We start from the raw sequence: 15,859 nt of genomic DNA on the forward strand, positions 1-15,859 counted from the left end.
TCCAGAGTGGAGGAGTAGTGGGACCTTGAACGATAGAGAGCCTCGGAGCTTGAGTGATGAAAGGTACGGCTTCATGTGGGTTAGACCAGATCGACTGCGCGGACGTTGAGTAGGATATAGCCGAAGTAAGACGTGGGATGAATAGACGGGATATGCCCATGAAGGTAATCACCCCAAGACAAGAAGAGAAGGGCCTGTGTCTCATGATTGGGAAGATAACAGAGGCCATCTTTCATTACTGGCGGTGAGTTTTTATCAAGACTGCTGGACGAAAACAAAATAAGGAAGTTTTGCTGCATGATGACACTAAGACACCGTACACACTCGCGGCTTGAACGATTTATCAGCCGTGGTCCGGAACAGAGTTACGGCACATGACGAACTTAGGATAGCGGACCCGAGCATCGGACCGAGCGGGGACTCATTAGCCGGGTCCTTCCAGTGCCCCTGCCCAGAGGGTTTAGGCTGCTAAGCAGTGCAAGAGCCCGTGTAGAATCTTTGTTTGAAGCGTTTCTTGATCTGCCACCTCCTTTCGAAGTCAGACTTGCAGCATTACAACGACGCTTTATCATTTTATTTCAGAACAGCCTTTGACTCTGAGTCTGACGAGTTCAGTATACTTCGTGAGCATAGATTAGGGATCATGGTGTTTAAGGAGATCTCAATTGCCGGAGATTGTCCTTGGACCATTTCTTACGTATACTCAGAGATTAATTGATGCGATCCCGTTCCACTGAGTCAAACAAAGATAATCCGGAAGAATCGACCACAGAATGAGATCAAATAAGCTCAACATGGGGCAAAATGCTGCATACAAGCCTAATCACTACGACACGACATTCTTGTTCAGGAACAAGGTCTGAACGTTACAAAAGCCCTTGAGGCCATTGGCTCCCCACTCAGTTCCAATACCACTCTCTTTGTGACCCCCAAAAGCCGCCATTGGAGTCAAGTCAAAATGCGTATTGACCCAGACATTGCCAGCCTGAATCTCTCGCGCAATGCGGTGAGCGCGACGAATGTCATTGCACCAGATCGAGGCTCCAAGTCCCATAGTCGTATCGTTTGCACGCTCGATGACCTCTTCCTCACTACTCCACGTGAGAAGTGGCACGATCGGTCCTGAAATTAATTGTCAGTCTAAGTTGAGGTTATGTCGAGTGCTTTAATCTTACCAAATGGCTCTTCTACGACAATGCGGGATGTCTCCGGGGGCACATCGATGATAGTAGGGTTAACGAAATAACCCTCAGAGGACTCAATCTTGCCGCCCACAGCGACATTCCAACCCTCCTTCTCAATATCTTCAAAGAAGCCTTTCACGCGCCTGAACTGAGGAGCATTCTGCAACGGGCCATGTGTTACACCTTCTTTGGACCCATCGCCCAAAGTGTAGCTCTTGACATGTTTGACAAGTGCTTCTTTGAACTGGGGATAAATGCTCTGGTGCACAAAGATTCGCTTGAGATTGAGGCAGATCTGACCTGAGTTGAGGAATGCGAAGAAGGCTACTTTCTCAGCAACTTTGTCAATATCGACGTCTGGAAATATGATAGCTGGATCATTGCCACCGCTGACCGTGTTAGCAATTACAGAGAACATGAAAAATTATAGAAGGCTTACAGTTCCAAGGTCACGCGCTTCAGTGTGGAGCTGGCGCTTCGAAGAACAGCCTTGCCCGTCGCCGTCGAGCCCGTGAAGCTGATCTTATCAACGCCAGGATGGCTAGTCATCCAAGGCCCAAGTTTATCATCACCACTCAGCGATTGAACCACGCCAGGTGGGAAAAATTGCTGCGCGAGCTCTACCAGCTTAAGACCGCCATAGGGCGTGAAAGGGCTGTAGGCTCATCAGTAATCTCAACCAGGAATTCTCCGGCAACGGCACTTACGATGGCTTTACAATAATGACGTTTCCAGTCAATAGTGCCGGGGCAATCTTGCCCGTGGCAAGCAAAAGAGGAAAGTTCCAGGGAACAAGAGCGGCAACGACTCCGATAGGCGTGTAACGGCTAATGATAGTGCGTTGCTCAGTGTCCTCGAGAACATCCTCAGGAAGGGGAATCTGAGCCATGCCACGCATCCATTCGATAGCAGCGTCAGTTTCATAGGCAGCTTGAGGGATCTAACGGCATTAGTTTCATAACCATCATGCTTAGCGCTCGCTGTGCCTACCGGCTTCCCCTGTTCAGCTGTGAGGAGAGCTTGAAACTCATCACGATGAGTATCAACAGCATCAGCAAAAGCAAGAACAGTTTCTCGACGCTCCTCGTAAGGAGTCTTGCTCCATGCCTTGAAGGCCTTTTTTGCTGCTGCGACTGCGCGATCAAGGTCCTGTTGAGTTGCTACAGGGACTTTGTCCATCTCCTGTAGGTTTGCAGGGTTCAATCCATGCCGAGTTTCTTTGGTGGGGGCGCTTTGCCCATCGATGATTTGGACAAAGCCACCTTTGAAGTTGATGCTAGGCTTGGTCATTTTGGCGATTCTTGGAGTTTTTTGGTTGGCTAGGAGCGATGAAGCAATAATCGATATAGCAATTAACTGTGATTTTGCTGAAGCAACGCCCATTTGATACTGTCACTTATGCAACGACTCTTACGACCGGACCGTGGAGACTTTGCAGATATGGACTAGCTCCTTTTCAGTCCGACGCTACGGTCCGTTAATGTGGAGATGCCGAAGTCCTTAACCGACGGCTAAGACATGCTGGGCAAATGTCAAACTCATGGTGGAAGAACGTGTCTTAGTCGATTTCCACAAGGTCTCTATGCGCACAAGTATCACGAGAAAGTTCGGCTTATTATAAGGTGTTTTTCTGCAATCGAAGTGATGGGCTCACAGCTCTATACTATTATTGTATAACTATCTATTCCTCCACTTTGAAAACCGTAGCTAGCCTATTCCGTAACCAAAACCCGTTCAGCGTCAAAAAGATTGACGAGAACGACATACACGCAGCAGCGAGTGGTCTACACAAGCTCGGTCAGCACTATCTAGCAGAGTTTGAATCTTTCACTCACGGTGTTAAGACAATGCCAAACGGAGAGAAGAGGCCAGAAGCCATGCTCAGCGCGAGAGCGTTATAGCCAACGACCCATACCAAATTATATCGGATTTGCTTCATGGTTAATCCTGCGATTTTGAGCAATAACGGTATAGAGTCCAGCCTTGAATTGAGGATGAAAACCGTTGCACCAACTGTGGGGGTAGCGACGTCGTGATAAAGAGCTATACCAACGTCGGCTGCTGCTAAGCTCAAGCCATCGTTCAATCCATCACCAACCTAAAAATATTGTCAGTATGACTATCTATAGGCACGAGGGTCTTATCTACCATTGCAACAGCTTTTCGATCCTTTTGTAGCCTCTTGACGAAATCCAGTTTGTCTTGGGGTGTTGCTTCAGACGCGAGCACCGGTATCTTCAACTGCTGGGAAATGCGATTTGCGGACTGAGGCATGTCGCCAGTCAACTACGGACGTCAGTAAAGTGTCTGCTCGAATATATGTCAGATAGCTACCAGATGCGTTGCATAGCCCTGTTCGTGGAGCCGTTGGATGGTCTTCTCTGCATCGTCTCTCACAGCATCCTACAAATGTTAGCACTCGAAGTGCATGCCTCGGGTTACATTACTGTCACATAGAGTGTTCCAGCAAACTTCCTATCAACAGCGACGTATACTGCTATCACGCTGTCTTGTCCTTCAGATACCACTGGGAGATCAGACACGCCACAGGACAACAAGTACCGCATGCTCCCAATATCAACACGTCGCCAGGGCTCTTGGCCTATAGAGACTTCTCCCGAAACACCTTTACCTGATTCACTTGCAATATTTCGCGATTCGACAAGCGCTTTGGTTTCTGACCAAGGCCTATCGAGATGACTCACTCCGGCAGTAAATATGGCTCTACCGAGCGGGTGACTCGTGACACTGCCCTCCTCAACAGCACAGATACAAGTCCAAAACTCTGTGATTGGTTTCTTCCATGCTTCTGTTGTTTCGAAGTCCGTGATATCTAGCACAGCTCGTGTCAGAGTCCCAGTCTTATCGAACACGATGGACTGCGTGTTGCTGAGTTTCTGGATGGTGTTGTAACCCCTTGTGATGAGAAGACCGTTTTGGCTTGCTATGCCTGTGAAGAGAAATTTGTTAGAATCTCAGCCAAAAAATCCGGCATTCCTATCGTAGGTAACTCACCTACTGCTGCAACTACTGCTGAGGGAATGGCCAATCCCAAGGCGCAAGGGCATGCGCATGTAAGTATTGTCATCGCCCTGGCCATCGCAACTCGAATCGCCTCATAACTCAGCGATTCAGCACATGTGCAGATCTCCTTGAGGGGAACAACGACTGCCAATGACATGACAAACCCTACCAAGTATTTCATTACCATATCAACTGTGCGATTGTCTTCGTCCTTTGAGCCTGCTGCCTCAACAGCACCATGGACAAGCTGGGAGTAGAATGAATTTCCCTGTTCTTTGTCGACAACAGCCACCAGCTTCTTACCCAAGTTTCGTGTTCCTCCCAGGAGAAAGTCCCCCACAGATTTCCGGACCGGCAGTGCTTCTCCTGTGATAAGGGCTTGGTTGATGGAAGATGTTCCCTCTGCTACGTAGCAGTCGCATGGGATGATAGAATAGGGTGGGATGATAATCTGATCGTCGGCTGCGAGATAACTCTGAGGGACAACCTGTAGCCGATCAGCAAGTGTAACTTCCAACTCTTGGTAAATGGGGGATTCATACCTTTCCAGTAGAGTGAAGCCTTATATAATTGTTTTGTGTAAGCGGCTTATAAACTCTCAGTAGATCCTCGGAAGTCGTCCGCCTTGACATAAGTTCGATATATCTGCCAGCAACCACCACAAGAGCCAAGCCAATGACGGTCGTATAATATGAGTTTGCACCGGTAGTTCCATATTCCAACAAATCAATGAACGAGATAAAGGTGCCAAGGGAAATCGAGGACGAGATCAGAGTATTCATGTTGGGTTGCCCGCGACAAATCACTTTCCAGCCATCCTTGTGAATCCACGATATATACTGCCATTGTGCAAACAGCATAAGTGTTGCACACAGCAGGTGAGCTGTGAAAAGAATAATCGATGGTATGCGGCCTTGTCCAATCGAGATAAGGAAGGCAATCGTCTGATTGACTGTTGCGCACCCAGCCAGACTGGATAGACTTGATTTGAGCCTGGCAATCTCTTCTTTGGACTTGAGAACGCGGATTACCTCCTGGGGCGATCGCGGTCCAAGCTCAACGCCATATCCCAGATCAGTAACGAGTCTCGTAATTGACTGAGTGTCAAAACTCGCGGTCTTCCCAATCAAAATGGCCTGTTGCAGCGCCAACGAGACACGTACTTGGTCCACATCGGGATGGCTTCTCAATGCTGACTCGACAGCACTTGAGCAAGCTGAGCAGGTAAGTCCTGACAGCGACAAAACAAGAGAAGCATTACGTTTGTCGCCTTTGATGTCTTCACCATCGGCGGATTTGCTGGTAGGGTAGGGTAATTCGGGCTCGTCTTCATTATATCGTATGGCATCGTCGACGTCAAGAAATTGATAGACTTTGACCAGTTGGCTCATGCAGAAGGCAGCAATATAACAACAAGCCATTGTGTGTTGTAATCTAGGTAGAATGACTTAACCTATAGCATGCGTAGATTGGTGGAGTGAGTGTCGGGCGGTAGTGGTTAGGTATTAGCTATTATGGCACGGGTATCAGTCTGAGACTACGGAGTGGCCCAGTGCGGACCACGGACCGCAAGCGGGGCAGGCGGGGAAACAACAAGGACTATCAGATATTAAACATATAACTTCTTAACAGCTTAAGAACTAAATCGTCCTTATAGAAGAAATCGCCTGGAATGTTTAAACAATTAACAGGTAATGAATTAAATGTATTATATAGCTAAAGATATCTAATTATAAATATACTTTATCTTAACTAGAAAGGTTAAGAAATAATATTAAGCACGGGTAATTAAAGAAAGTCTTAAAGATAACTAGTAAGTTATTTATATAAAAGAGGAGTGACTTATAGTTATAATTATCACTAGCCTAGATATAGTATTTATCTGCTCTGGCAATCTGATAAATATCTTCTGTTATTGTTCAGAAAGAATGGCTTACCCTGGACCTGGACATTACGGAAACGCGGATATCATGTGCTGATTTCAGCCATGCGGGGTCGTTGCGACATCAGCGTTACATAATACCAAGGATAATAAACTTCCAGCCATTGAGTCCGTTCCCTGTTATACCTTAGCGACCCCGTGATTCCGGGGTAGGTCTCCACTGGAAGCGATCATCAAGGCAAACAAAGCAGTAGAGTGCCAGCATGATGAACCTAATGCGTTAGCGAGCTCCCTTACCCCGCTCCGTAATGGGTGATTCCCCAGGCCAAGTTCCGTGTCACGGGCAGCCCGGCAGATAGCGCAAGGAGAGGTACGTAGGTTAGGAGGGCGAATGTATGTTGGATACACTTCGTTATCTTCCTTCTCATCCCGCAATCCGGACCGCATGCTGCCTACTCCAGAGCAATGTCAGCAGCACCGTCGTCCAGCGTCGAGCCACAGGCTCACTCACAAGCTCATGCCCCTGCGACCAGTAGCGGTATACGCCGTATTCGGCAAGCTTGTACCAGCTGTCGGTATGGGTCCAGTGTTCTCCAGTTTCTGATGGATCTCTCGGTCCGTCATGTTACACCACCAAATCGTCCAACTCTCACCTTCGCAGCGAACGTCTTTGAAGTACGATACTGATGTAGAGACAATTCACAGACAGAGGAAAACGAAATGTTCGGGAGATAAGCCGCGATGCAACAATTGCCGACGTGTCAATCGCGCGTGCCAATATGAGGCATACTCAGCGACGATGGCTTCTGTGACTGTGAACCCGCTTGCAGCGCTGGCTCCTCAGTTTGGTCATGTATGGCCTGCATTGCTTGGGCTAATTGTTGCGTGACGATACCATGACTGACTTGATAATAGCCGGACCTCTTGCAGAGATTGAGCACGATTGAAGCCCAATTGGCTAAGCTGAGTGAACAGGAAGGCCAGGAACAAAGGTAGGCGTGGCTGCGCAACAAATTGTTACCAAGAAACTTGCTCACTGAGGGTAATAAACTGCAGGTTTGACTTCAATCAATCATTTGCAACGCAACAATGCGACATCTCTGCTTCTCCGACGCAGCCTCGCTCAACAACATACCTAAATAATGGCTCGGACGGTCAGCGTCGGCTCTCAAACGCAGTATCTTCATCATTAGATCAAACTGATGCCCTCACGCCGTGCGTCCTCATAAATATACTCCCCAATAACACATCGCAGTCGTTAACCATAAAGCAGGCCCTTCAGCACGATGCCACCAGACGATGTAATGCAGCATCTCGTCGATACCTATTTCACCCATGTCCACAATCAACCGTACGCCTACTTCCAAGAAGAGCACTACAGGCAGCTTTTCAGCTTCATGCTCTTACCAAAGTGTCTCACATTTGCCATCCTCGCTTCTTCAGTGCGATTCTCAGATCACGAATACTTCTCAGGCCGCACCCACGACGCGATGGAGGGATATGCGAGACAAGCTTGGTTATGCGTGTTAAGCGACCATTTAACTGTTGAGAATGAACCCAATTTTCACGTGGCGCAGACTACTAACATCCTCGCCATTATTGACTTTACCGGTGAGTCCGAAGGCATTCCAAAAAAAGTAAAACTTGGCTGATCCTTTACAAGCTGGTCGAACAAGCTCTGGGTGGTTAAAGATTGGCCTTGCAGTACGCATCTGCCAAGATCTACAACTCATGAACGAACCGAATCCCATGCTCCCTATCGTCGAACAGGAAGAGCGAAGACGCGTCTTTTGGTCTGTCTACCTTCTCGATAAACTCGTATCCTGCGGGCGAGCGCGTCCACCAGCCATCGCCGATGAGGATTGCCATGTCCAACTGCCATGCGAAGAGGAAGTATTCAGAACCGGCACTTGGAAACAAACCCCCACTCTCCATAGGCTTTTGAACTGGGACGCTGATCTTGGTGAGATCCGTGGATACTTCACCCTCGCCATCCTCGTCGCTTCAGCTCTTGGACGATGTGCCAGATACGTCCTTCATCAACGTGAGATAGACGACACTTTACCATGGGACTCGAGATCAGAGTTTGCAGCTATCAACTCTTTCCTCCTGCTGATCGAGCAGCATCTGCAAGTTGAAGAGGTACCCATCGAAGACATCATATCTCAGAACAAACTTCCCATTGGAACGCCGGACCACCAGGTTGTTGGACACGCCGTATTTGCTCGTATCGTCTTCCATCTCTGCCACTGTCTCATCGGCCACCCGTTCCTCCTGGCTTTGCGTCTACAGAATTTGAAAGTGAAGGCACCAGCGAGCTTCCTATCCAGAACCTATGAAGCGTGCTGTGATCATGCTTCCAAGATCCCGTCTCTGTTACACCGTGCGCAAGAGGCGGGCTGTCATGTCGATGCTTCATTCTACGCTTACTCGACTTGTGTTGCTGGTAGTATTCTCTCCATGTTTATACATGGTAAAGAGAGCATGGGACAAGTTCCATCTCAACAGCTTTTGGAATCTGGACAGCACTCCCTAGAAATCTTAGACAAGATGGGCCATTTCTGGGACCACGCGGCCAAGATGGTAAGTTGAACGCTCAGCAACCGTGCAGACATAACTGACTCTCGTAGCACACTCAACTCCTCAACTTCAATACCCATTCTGAAGATTTCGAAAGGATGATTGATCCACATGCCGTCTTCGACATATCACCTGATCTGGAAACGGTTCTATGGTCCATGGTGGATTACGGCTCCATGTGTGGCAGCTCAAGAACAAGATCAATCAGTCCTGGCGATGGTCAATTTTCTGTCAACATGAACTCGCCTTCATTCTTCAACTTTGATGTGAACATGACGCCACGGTCGTTTGAGCTGTCAGGGGTTGAAGGCATAAATGGAGCGCGGCACACCATGAGATCTTATGTTATGAGCTGATGGGCTGTCTTGATTCACTAGAATTATAATTTGAACTTTGAACAATCTCATTTCTGGGGTGCAGTTAATTGTGTGCTTGGTGCAGATTTGTTTTTTTGTGGTATTTTGAGGAAGTCGGATGGGGCTTGCTAACGAAATGGTGGTGCGCCTTCAAGTTTTTGATTTCTTGTTCTAGGTAGAGAGGTAACTACATCAGATAATACATGGTAATCTGGAACTCAAACTGATCCCCATGGACATATTTACAGTTCCTAAATCTCGTTGCCGACATCCAATTTAGAACAATGAGAGACTTTTCTATCTGCTACGCTGCACGATAGACTTTCTCCTCTGTAACGCATGAATTACCTTTAATCCGTTATACTAATTTAGGTAGTCTACTCCTCAGTCATAATTTCCATCCAATCCTCACTTGCCATCATCTGTTTGCGTCCAGAAGAGGGTTCCGCGGAGGGCTGACACACTGTTGTTTGTTGAACCGCGACGAGTACTTCAGCTGTCTCTTTATTTTCCCAAACGCATTTCCCTCTCACTCTTCCCTTTGATGACAGAAGATAGATCACCGACCGGAATCTGAATCGGGAAGTCGACAATGGCAAGTAAGATAGCGAGCAGGATATACCATCCGGCAAACGATGTCACAAAGAGTAGTGCGCCGGCACCCTGTGGCGGGTTAGTAAATACACACTAGATGCGGCAGCGTTGCATCACAGAACCTACCACGCATAGCCGTTGAGCCAGCAATGTGTTCCCAGTATAGTCATCCGCCCAAGCCCAGAATGCTCCAAGGAGGCACAGGAGAGCTGGCACAAGAGTAGCAAAGATTACAACGAAGACGACATTCGTACGCAAGGCGCAGATGAGATATACGATCGACAGTATTGTCATAGCCAGTAGGAAGAAGCCTTCCACAATGGTGTCAGTGCCTATCAGGGAATGGTGAGATAAAAAGTTAGGTCAGGACGACTTACCTAAGCTGGCATTAAAGCCCTTGGTAGCCATTCCCTCATCAGGTGATTTTGCGTCAGCAGGTGCATATGAAGAATATGCAGCGAAGGATGGATGAAGGATTCCACCGAATGAGAGATAGAAAAAGCCAAAGCTTGTAAAGACACAAGAAGGAAAGCTGTTGCCAAGAATCCACTCCATGATCCCGCTGATGACCATGAGGACACCGCCCTCAAAGAAGTAGACAGGGCTTCAAGGCATCAGCATATCATTACCATCTTAACTTACAGGGGGGCGATTAACTTACATGGAAGCTGCGCCAAAGTGGCTAGCACCACGCCAACCCATCAAGTCACAGGACAGAGGCATCAAAGCCAGCAAGAATCCCGCGAGCGCTCTATAATCTTCATCAGCTGTGCTCGTCGAGCAGTCATCGAAAAATGCAACTAACAGCGGCGTCGGGTTACCAAACGTTTTCCTCAGATCTCCCTTGACAGCATTCGGGGGCGTAAGATAGAGCTTCTCAAAGAGCTCGGGGCTCATGGAGATACTGGGTGCTGATCGGATAGCTTCAAGAGCTTCATGGTGGCCCACTTCGGGATCACTACTGTTAATCGAGGGCTTCGTCATAGTGAAGGAGACGTAGGCTCGTGGCTGTGGTATTGACGGTAGAAGTAGTAGGTCATGATTGTATGTATATGATAGACAAGGTTTGAAGGCTTTATGCTAGGGAGTTGTCATTATCTTAGCTGGCCGGCAAATCTGAACATACGATATTGTCGTGTAAAATTCTGACGTCTTCTCCGCGACACCATGGATCGGAATTTCGGTCCTGTCGGTAAATCATGGATCGGATGGGCGCAACCGTCGTGATGCCGGACAAAGAGCTTCTTGGAATGGGCCGCATTAGTTTCCGGACCGACGCTGCCTGGTGTGTATCATATGCGGGGTACGCGGGGTAACATGGATTATTTGCCCAGAACGAGCAGGGATTCCTTTGATCACATATCCGAATCGACGGACCGCTGTGGAGTGAGAAAGCTTGGGGGTGCATTACAGTGCCCCAGAATTCGATCATCTTCCTAGGTTTGCGATATGGATTGGTACGACTCTGTTGTAAAAGTTCTATAGTGGGCAGCTCTGACTTGAACGAGTCCTCCGGAGTCCAGAGTGGGATTGGCTTGTACTGCGGTACGAGTCTCATTGAATTGAACCATCTACACTACAGCTGATTGCTGCCGATGACATGAAACTTGAGTCCACTAATATTTAGGTAAATAAAATGATACAAGGCCTCGCAGGCTGATATTGTGCAAGAGCATGATTGTGTTGAACAACATTGTAGGCTACGGAAGGATGCACGGGGGAAAAAACAGTAACTAGTATAATGCTGGTTTTACCAGTGTTTAGATACAAGCAACGCCTCCCCATATATGCCCAAGTATCTCCAATACCCATAGCTTACCAAATCAAGACAGGTTTAATTGTAGAACCGTTCTCCATATCATGAATCGCCTTTTCAAACTCCTCAACCTATGACATATTAGCCTTCTGAAAGTATGACAATGGTGATTCACGATTTGACTTACAGGATAAAACTTGATAAGACGCTCTATCGGAAACTGCCCCTTCTGGAACCACCGGATCATGCGAGGAATGTACTACCTCAAAGATTAGCTTCCCAACTACACTACCTCTAGATGGTGAGGGACTTACATCCTCAGGGAGCACACCGCCTTCCATACTACCCATGAGCTGCTTGCCCGTCTGCTAGAGTGTTAGCCATTAAACTCAATACCGCGCTACGAGATACTTACAACCATGAAGGGAACAACCGAGATCTCCAAGCCAGCTGTCATTGGTGCAACACCAAGAAGAACCATCTTACCCTGGTTGGCGGTGAAGTCAAGACCTTGCTGGATCAAGAACATTACACCTGTTGCGTCAACAGTGACTGTACTCCCTGAGCCATCTGTTATCTTGCGAACTTCATCACCGAGATTAGCGACCGATGATGTGTCTATGCCGTGTGTCGCTCCCAGTCGTTTTGCCATCTCGATTCTTGCGGGGACTCGATCGATTCCGATGATGGTTTTGCAACCTCTGAGTTTCGCACCCTGATCGCATGTTAGTTTTCTCATTATAATGGGGTTAGCTAGATGTACCATAATGGCCGCCAGACCAACGCCACCCAAGCCCATAATGGCAACCTTGTCATCCGGTTTCGCGGCTGCCAGTTCGGTGATAGTGCCTGAGCCGGTCTATCAAACCCATATTAGCTCTCTTAAACACATCTCATCATCGCGTGACCTTGCCTGTATACCGCAACCCAAAGGTGCAAACAACTTCAAGTCCTCCGGGTGTGTAATCAAGTCGGTAACATTCACAAGCGATGTCTCTTGGACACGCGTGAGCTTCGCAAAGCTCGACTGTCCAAAGAAAGAACCCCCGACCTTCTGAGAGGCAGGCTTCGAAATCCGAAAAGCCTCCCGTGAGCCTGAGAAGTTGAGAGCAGTAAATTCGTGGCAATAGCCAGGAGCGCCGAATTTGCAGTTGTGGCATTGCCTGCAGAACGCAAAAGAGAGGAGAACGGCATCGCCAGGCTTGACCTTGGTGACTTTTGAGCCGACAGCCCGAACGTAACCAGCGCCTTATATGGTCAGATAAGTTTGATATCAGGACATTTATAGCATACCTTCATGACCTAAAACCCGTGGGTACGGAGGAACAGGAAATCCTGGCGTTCCATCAGGGTCGGTTCCACAGCCCAGGTCAGTATGGCAGACTCCCGAAGCAACCATTTCCACCATAGCTTCAGTTTCATCAGGCTCTGGTAGCTGGAGTTGCTGAAGCTTCCAATTCCTCTTGCCATCTTGAGGGGCAAGAGCAACAACTGCAGTGGTGGATTGTATGGAGTCCATTGCGATGATAGGCGATATTACTATGTTGGCAGTGAAAACGTGAGTCTATTTCTACACAAAGACAGTATGATACACAAGTCGAGGAAGAAGTTCTTTGCGCCAGGTGATGAGCTCGTGAGGTGCATACAAAGAAAGTCAACTATTATGGCTCATACAGAATCGGCTGACCATGACCATGGCGGTCCGCGTAACCGAGTCTTCCTGAGTTCACGAAACCCCCACCTGGAGGAACGGTTGTGGCTCTGGAGGGTCTGAGCTAACTCAGTTGATTTTCCAGGCTCCCCGCAAAGACTGTATTTGAGTTCATCAACATCCGGGGCCCCGCATCGGAGACCGGACCGCAAATGACCCAAAGAGAAAGGAGTTAAAAGAATAATTATCAACAGCTTTCAACAAGATCAATCAATTCGACACTAATCCAGAAAACGACCCAAGCATTCATTTCGCAAAACAACAAGTGAAAAATGTCGACTGTTACGGTATTTGTCACCATCTTTCTCTGTTACAGACTCATTCATTGACGATTAATTTAGCTCTCCAAGATACTTCCGGCCACCAATGGAAATCATGAGCATGGGGTCACAGAGCTTCCGTCTCATGTTTCCATCAAGCCGAAGGAAGCCAATGGCTTCTCCAAGTCTAATGGCCACACCACCGCTGTTCAAGCTATGGCCAATGTAGTTGAGCACAAAACTGAAGCTGTTGGTGACTTTGGCTGGGGCCACTGGACAGTCCAGGGTACGATCTCTTCCAACAAAGTACGCGATATCTCACTAACATGCTATCAGACGTCCTCATCCCTGCAAACGCTGGTCGAGGGCTAGTCAAGAAATATCACCAGCGACGAACCCTCTACCAGTACTTTGCACTATCTCTTTCCGGGCTCTGGGCCTTTTACAACCTCGAGAACACGTCTTACCGTGCAGCTGCACTGAGCTTCCTCTTCCCAGGCGCAGGCTTCACCGCAGTCGCCACTCTTACATCAACCGCTGCGTTCCTGGCTACTCTGGTCTTGATCCCCGTCACCATTTTTGTCTGGTTCGCCATGGGCGGAATCGCATTCCCCATTGGTCTATGGGTAGGCTCTAGTTTCGCAGCTGGCTACCTCGCCACCGACTCTCTATTCGAACCCTCTGCCATCCTGTGGGCCATCTTCTGCTACACTGGTATCTTCTGGCTTATGAGCAATGCTCGCTCTCTCAATGCTGCTGGATACTCCAAGGCGCAGGAGCGTAATAAGTACCTCGTGCAAGCAGTTGAGGAGCAGCTTGCCAATGCTACGCCTGCACCTGCACCAGGTTCCCGTGAGCTCTCTCTCGATACTCTTCGCCATGTTCAGCACATGCTCGAGCGTGGACTTAGTCCCCAGGACGACTTTAGCTTCCACGATGTCATTGATCAGTTCCAGACCGGCGCTGTTCGATACCAGCTCTATGGTGTTGTTGATGTTCTCAGCTTGTACCAGTGTCATTACGCTCCTGGCTTCCATGGCTATCTTTCCAAGGCTTCTCAGAACTGCATCGAGAAGAGTCTCCAGAAGCGAATCATGAGGTTAGTCTTTCATCACCTCCCCGCTTCTGCGACCATTTTTCTAATGTTCATCTAGCTACTGGAAGTGGGAGTCAATCTTTGGCAGGTTTACCCTCAGCGACTGGGATCCGATCAAGAAGGACAATATCGTAAGTCATGACTCGTGAAAGCTGCGCTGCTGCCACACCACTAACTAGACATAGATGGTTACTGGATACCTCAGCTCCGCTATTGGTCTGTACGAGCAAGCCTCTGGCGATCGCCGCTATCATAAGAAGAACGCGCTCGAGTTTGTTATCGACGACGGCAAACACTACAAGACCAACTTTGAGGGACTTGCCGATGCTCTTCATGAGAACATGACCGACAACCCCTACTGCCTGTATCCCTGCGAGCCCAACTGGACTTACTCTCTTTGCAAGTATGTCACAGACATTACCTCCCGACGGAGCCTAAAGATGTAGATGCTTATCCTTTGTTTAGTCTCACTGGTATGGCTGGCCTCGTCATCTCTGATCGTATTCTTGGTCGAGATTGCGGAGAGAAACTCAGGAACCGCTTTGAACGTTCTCTCGAGGAGGAATTCACCGAGTGCGATGGTCGTATCCTCCCCATCCGCAGTGAATTCACAGGTCTTACAGTAAGAACATCCCGCATCGCCACAATCTTATCATTCCAGCCAGCTAACACACTGCGCCCAGCTTCCTGGTCTCTGCGGAACCCTCACCGACTGCATCAACGCCATGCTCCTGACCGCATACCTCCCCCACCTCGCCCACCGCAACTGGGCCATGATCCGCAAAGAATTCATCAAGTACGACAGCAAGGGCGAACTCGTTGTAAGAGACCTCAAGGGCGCCGACAAGATGGATCCTGGTAACTACCGCGCCGGCGAGGGTCCCCTCCGCGCCTTCATCGCCGCAACAGCCGCTGAGTTCGGCGACGAGAAGATCCGCAAGGAGGCTCTCGAACAGCTCGACAATGTCTACTTCCCCGTCGAAGCCACCAAGACAGGATCTCTTCGCAACAAGGGTCTTTCGGCTACTACACAGGTGATTGCCCTGATGGCGCGCCTTGTCAAGCAGCGTGACTTGGCCAATGCTACGCTTCACGGACCTTCTAAGGAGGCTTTGAGTGGACCTATCCTTGAGGAGGCACCTTTCCCGGAAGTTCTGGTTGCTAAGGCGTATAGCGAGGATGGAAAGAAGCTCGATTTGGTTGTGTACAACGGAAAGGAGGCTGGAGTCTTCAAGCTTGGGCTTGAGCGGTTGATTCCTGGTAAGCAGTACTCTGTCAGCACTGGAGGATCTGTCACTGCGAACGGAGCTGGAAAGGCGTATATTGATGCCAAGATCAACGGTCGAACTCAAATCATCTTGCAACCGATCGAATAGCTGTATCAGCAGTTACACTTTCTTAGTTTTGGGATCGAGT

The 15,859-nt window shown here is 48.7% G+C and overlaps 6 protein-coding genes across 6 annotated transcripts; 2 read left to right on the forward strand and 4 right to left on the reverse strand.

Moving 5' to 3' along the window:
• Positions 1-826: 826 nt before the first annotated feature.
• J7337_012138 (uncharacterized protein) lies at positions 827-2,474 on the reverse strand (the record flags this gene model as incomplete). The annotated part of the gene is made up of 5 exons (XM_044829668.1): positions 827-1,122; positions 1,176-1,573; positions 1,624-1,839; positions 1,892-2,124; positions 2,175-2,474. 5 exons carry the CDS (start codon positions 2,472-2,474, stop codon positions 827-829), a joined length of 1,443 nt encoding a protein of 480 aa, XP_044676343.1.
• Positions 2,475-3,622: 1,148 nt separating this feature from the next.
• On the reverse strand, positions 3,623-5,629 carry J7337_012139 (uncharacterized protein; the record flags this gene model as incomplete). The annotated part of the gene is made up of 3 exons (XM_044829669.1): positions 3,623-4,128; positions 4,200-4,695; positions 4,751-5,629. The coding sequence occupies 3 exons, from the start codon at positions 5,627-5,629 to the stop codon at positions 3,623-3,625; spliced, it is 1,881 nt and encodes a 626-aa protein (XP_044676344.1).
• A 2,192-nt stretch (positions 5,630-7,821) lies between these two features.
• On the forward strand, positions 7,822-9,026 carry J7337_012140 (uncharacterized protein; the record flags this gene model as incomplete). The annotated part of the gene is made up of 2 exons (XM_044829670.1): positions 7,822-8,673; positions 8,721-9,026. The coding sequence occupies 2 exons, from the start codon at positions 7,822-7,824 to the stop codon at positions 9,024-9,026; spliced, it is 1,158 nt and encodes a 385-aa protein (XP_044676345.1).
• A 504-nt stretch (positions 9,027-9,530) lies between these two features.
• J7337_012141 (uncharacterized protein) lies at positions 9,531-10,604 on the reverse strand (the record flags this gene model as incomplete). Its single annotated transcript, XM_044829671.1, has 4 exons — positions 9,531-9,689; positions 9,747-9,952; positions 9,998-10,224; positions 10,282-10,604. 4 exons carry the CDS (start codon positions 10,602-10,604, stop codon positions 9,531-9,533), a joined length of 915 nt encoding a protein of 304 aa, XP_044676346.1.
• A 1,172-nt stretch (positions 10,605-11,776) lies between these two features.
• Positions 11,777-12,895, reverse strand: J7337_012142 (uncharacterized protein; the record flags this gene model as incomplete). Its single annotated transcript, XM_044829672.1, has 4 exons — positions 11,777-12,091; positions 12,140-12,235; positions 12,362-12,624; positions 12,670-12,895. 4 exons carry the CDS (start codon positions 12,893-12,895, stop codon positions 11,777-11,779), a joined length of 900 nt encoding a protein of 299 aa, XP_044676347.1.
• Positions 12,896-13,563: 668 nt separating this feature from the next.
• J7337_012143 (uncharacterized protein) lies at positions 13,564-15,819 on the forward strand (the record flags this gene model as incomplete). The annotated part of the gene is made up of 6 exons (XM_044829673.1): positions 13,564-13,633; positions 13,684-14,446; positions 14,502-14,574; positions 14,629-14,885; positions 14,909-15,065; positions 15,127-15,819. The coding sequence occupies 6 exons, from the start codon at positions 13,564-13,566 to the stop codon at positions 15,817-15,819; spliced, it is 2,013 nt and encodes a 670-aa protein (XP_044676348.1).
• Between the last annotated feature and the right edge of the window lie 40 nt (positions 15,820-15,859).

The sequence above is a fragment of the Fusarium musae genome, chromosome 9 (assembly GCF_019915245.1).
Source record: "Fusarium musae strain F31 chromosome 9, whole genome shotgun sequence".
NCBI lineage: Eukaryota > Fungi > Ascomycota > Sordariomycetes > Hypocreales > Nectriaceae > Fusarium > Fusarium musae.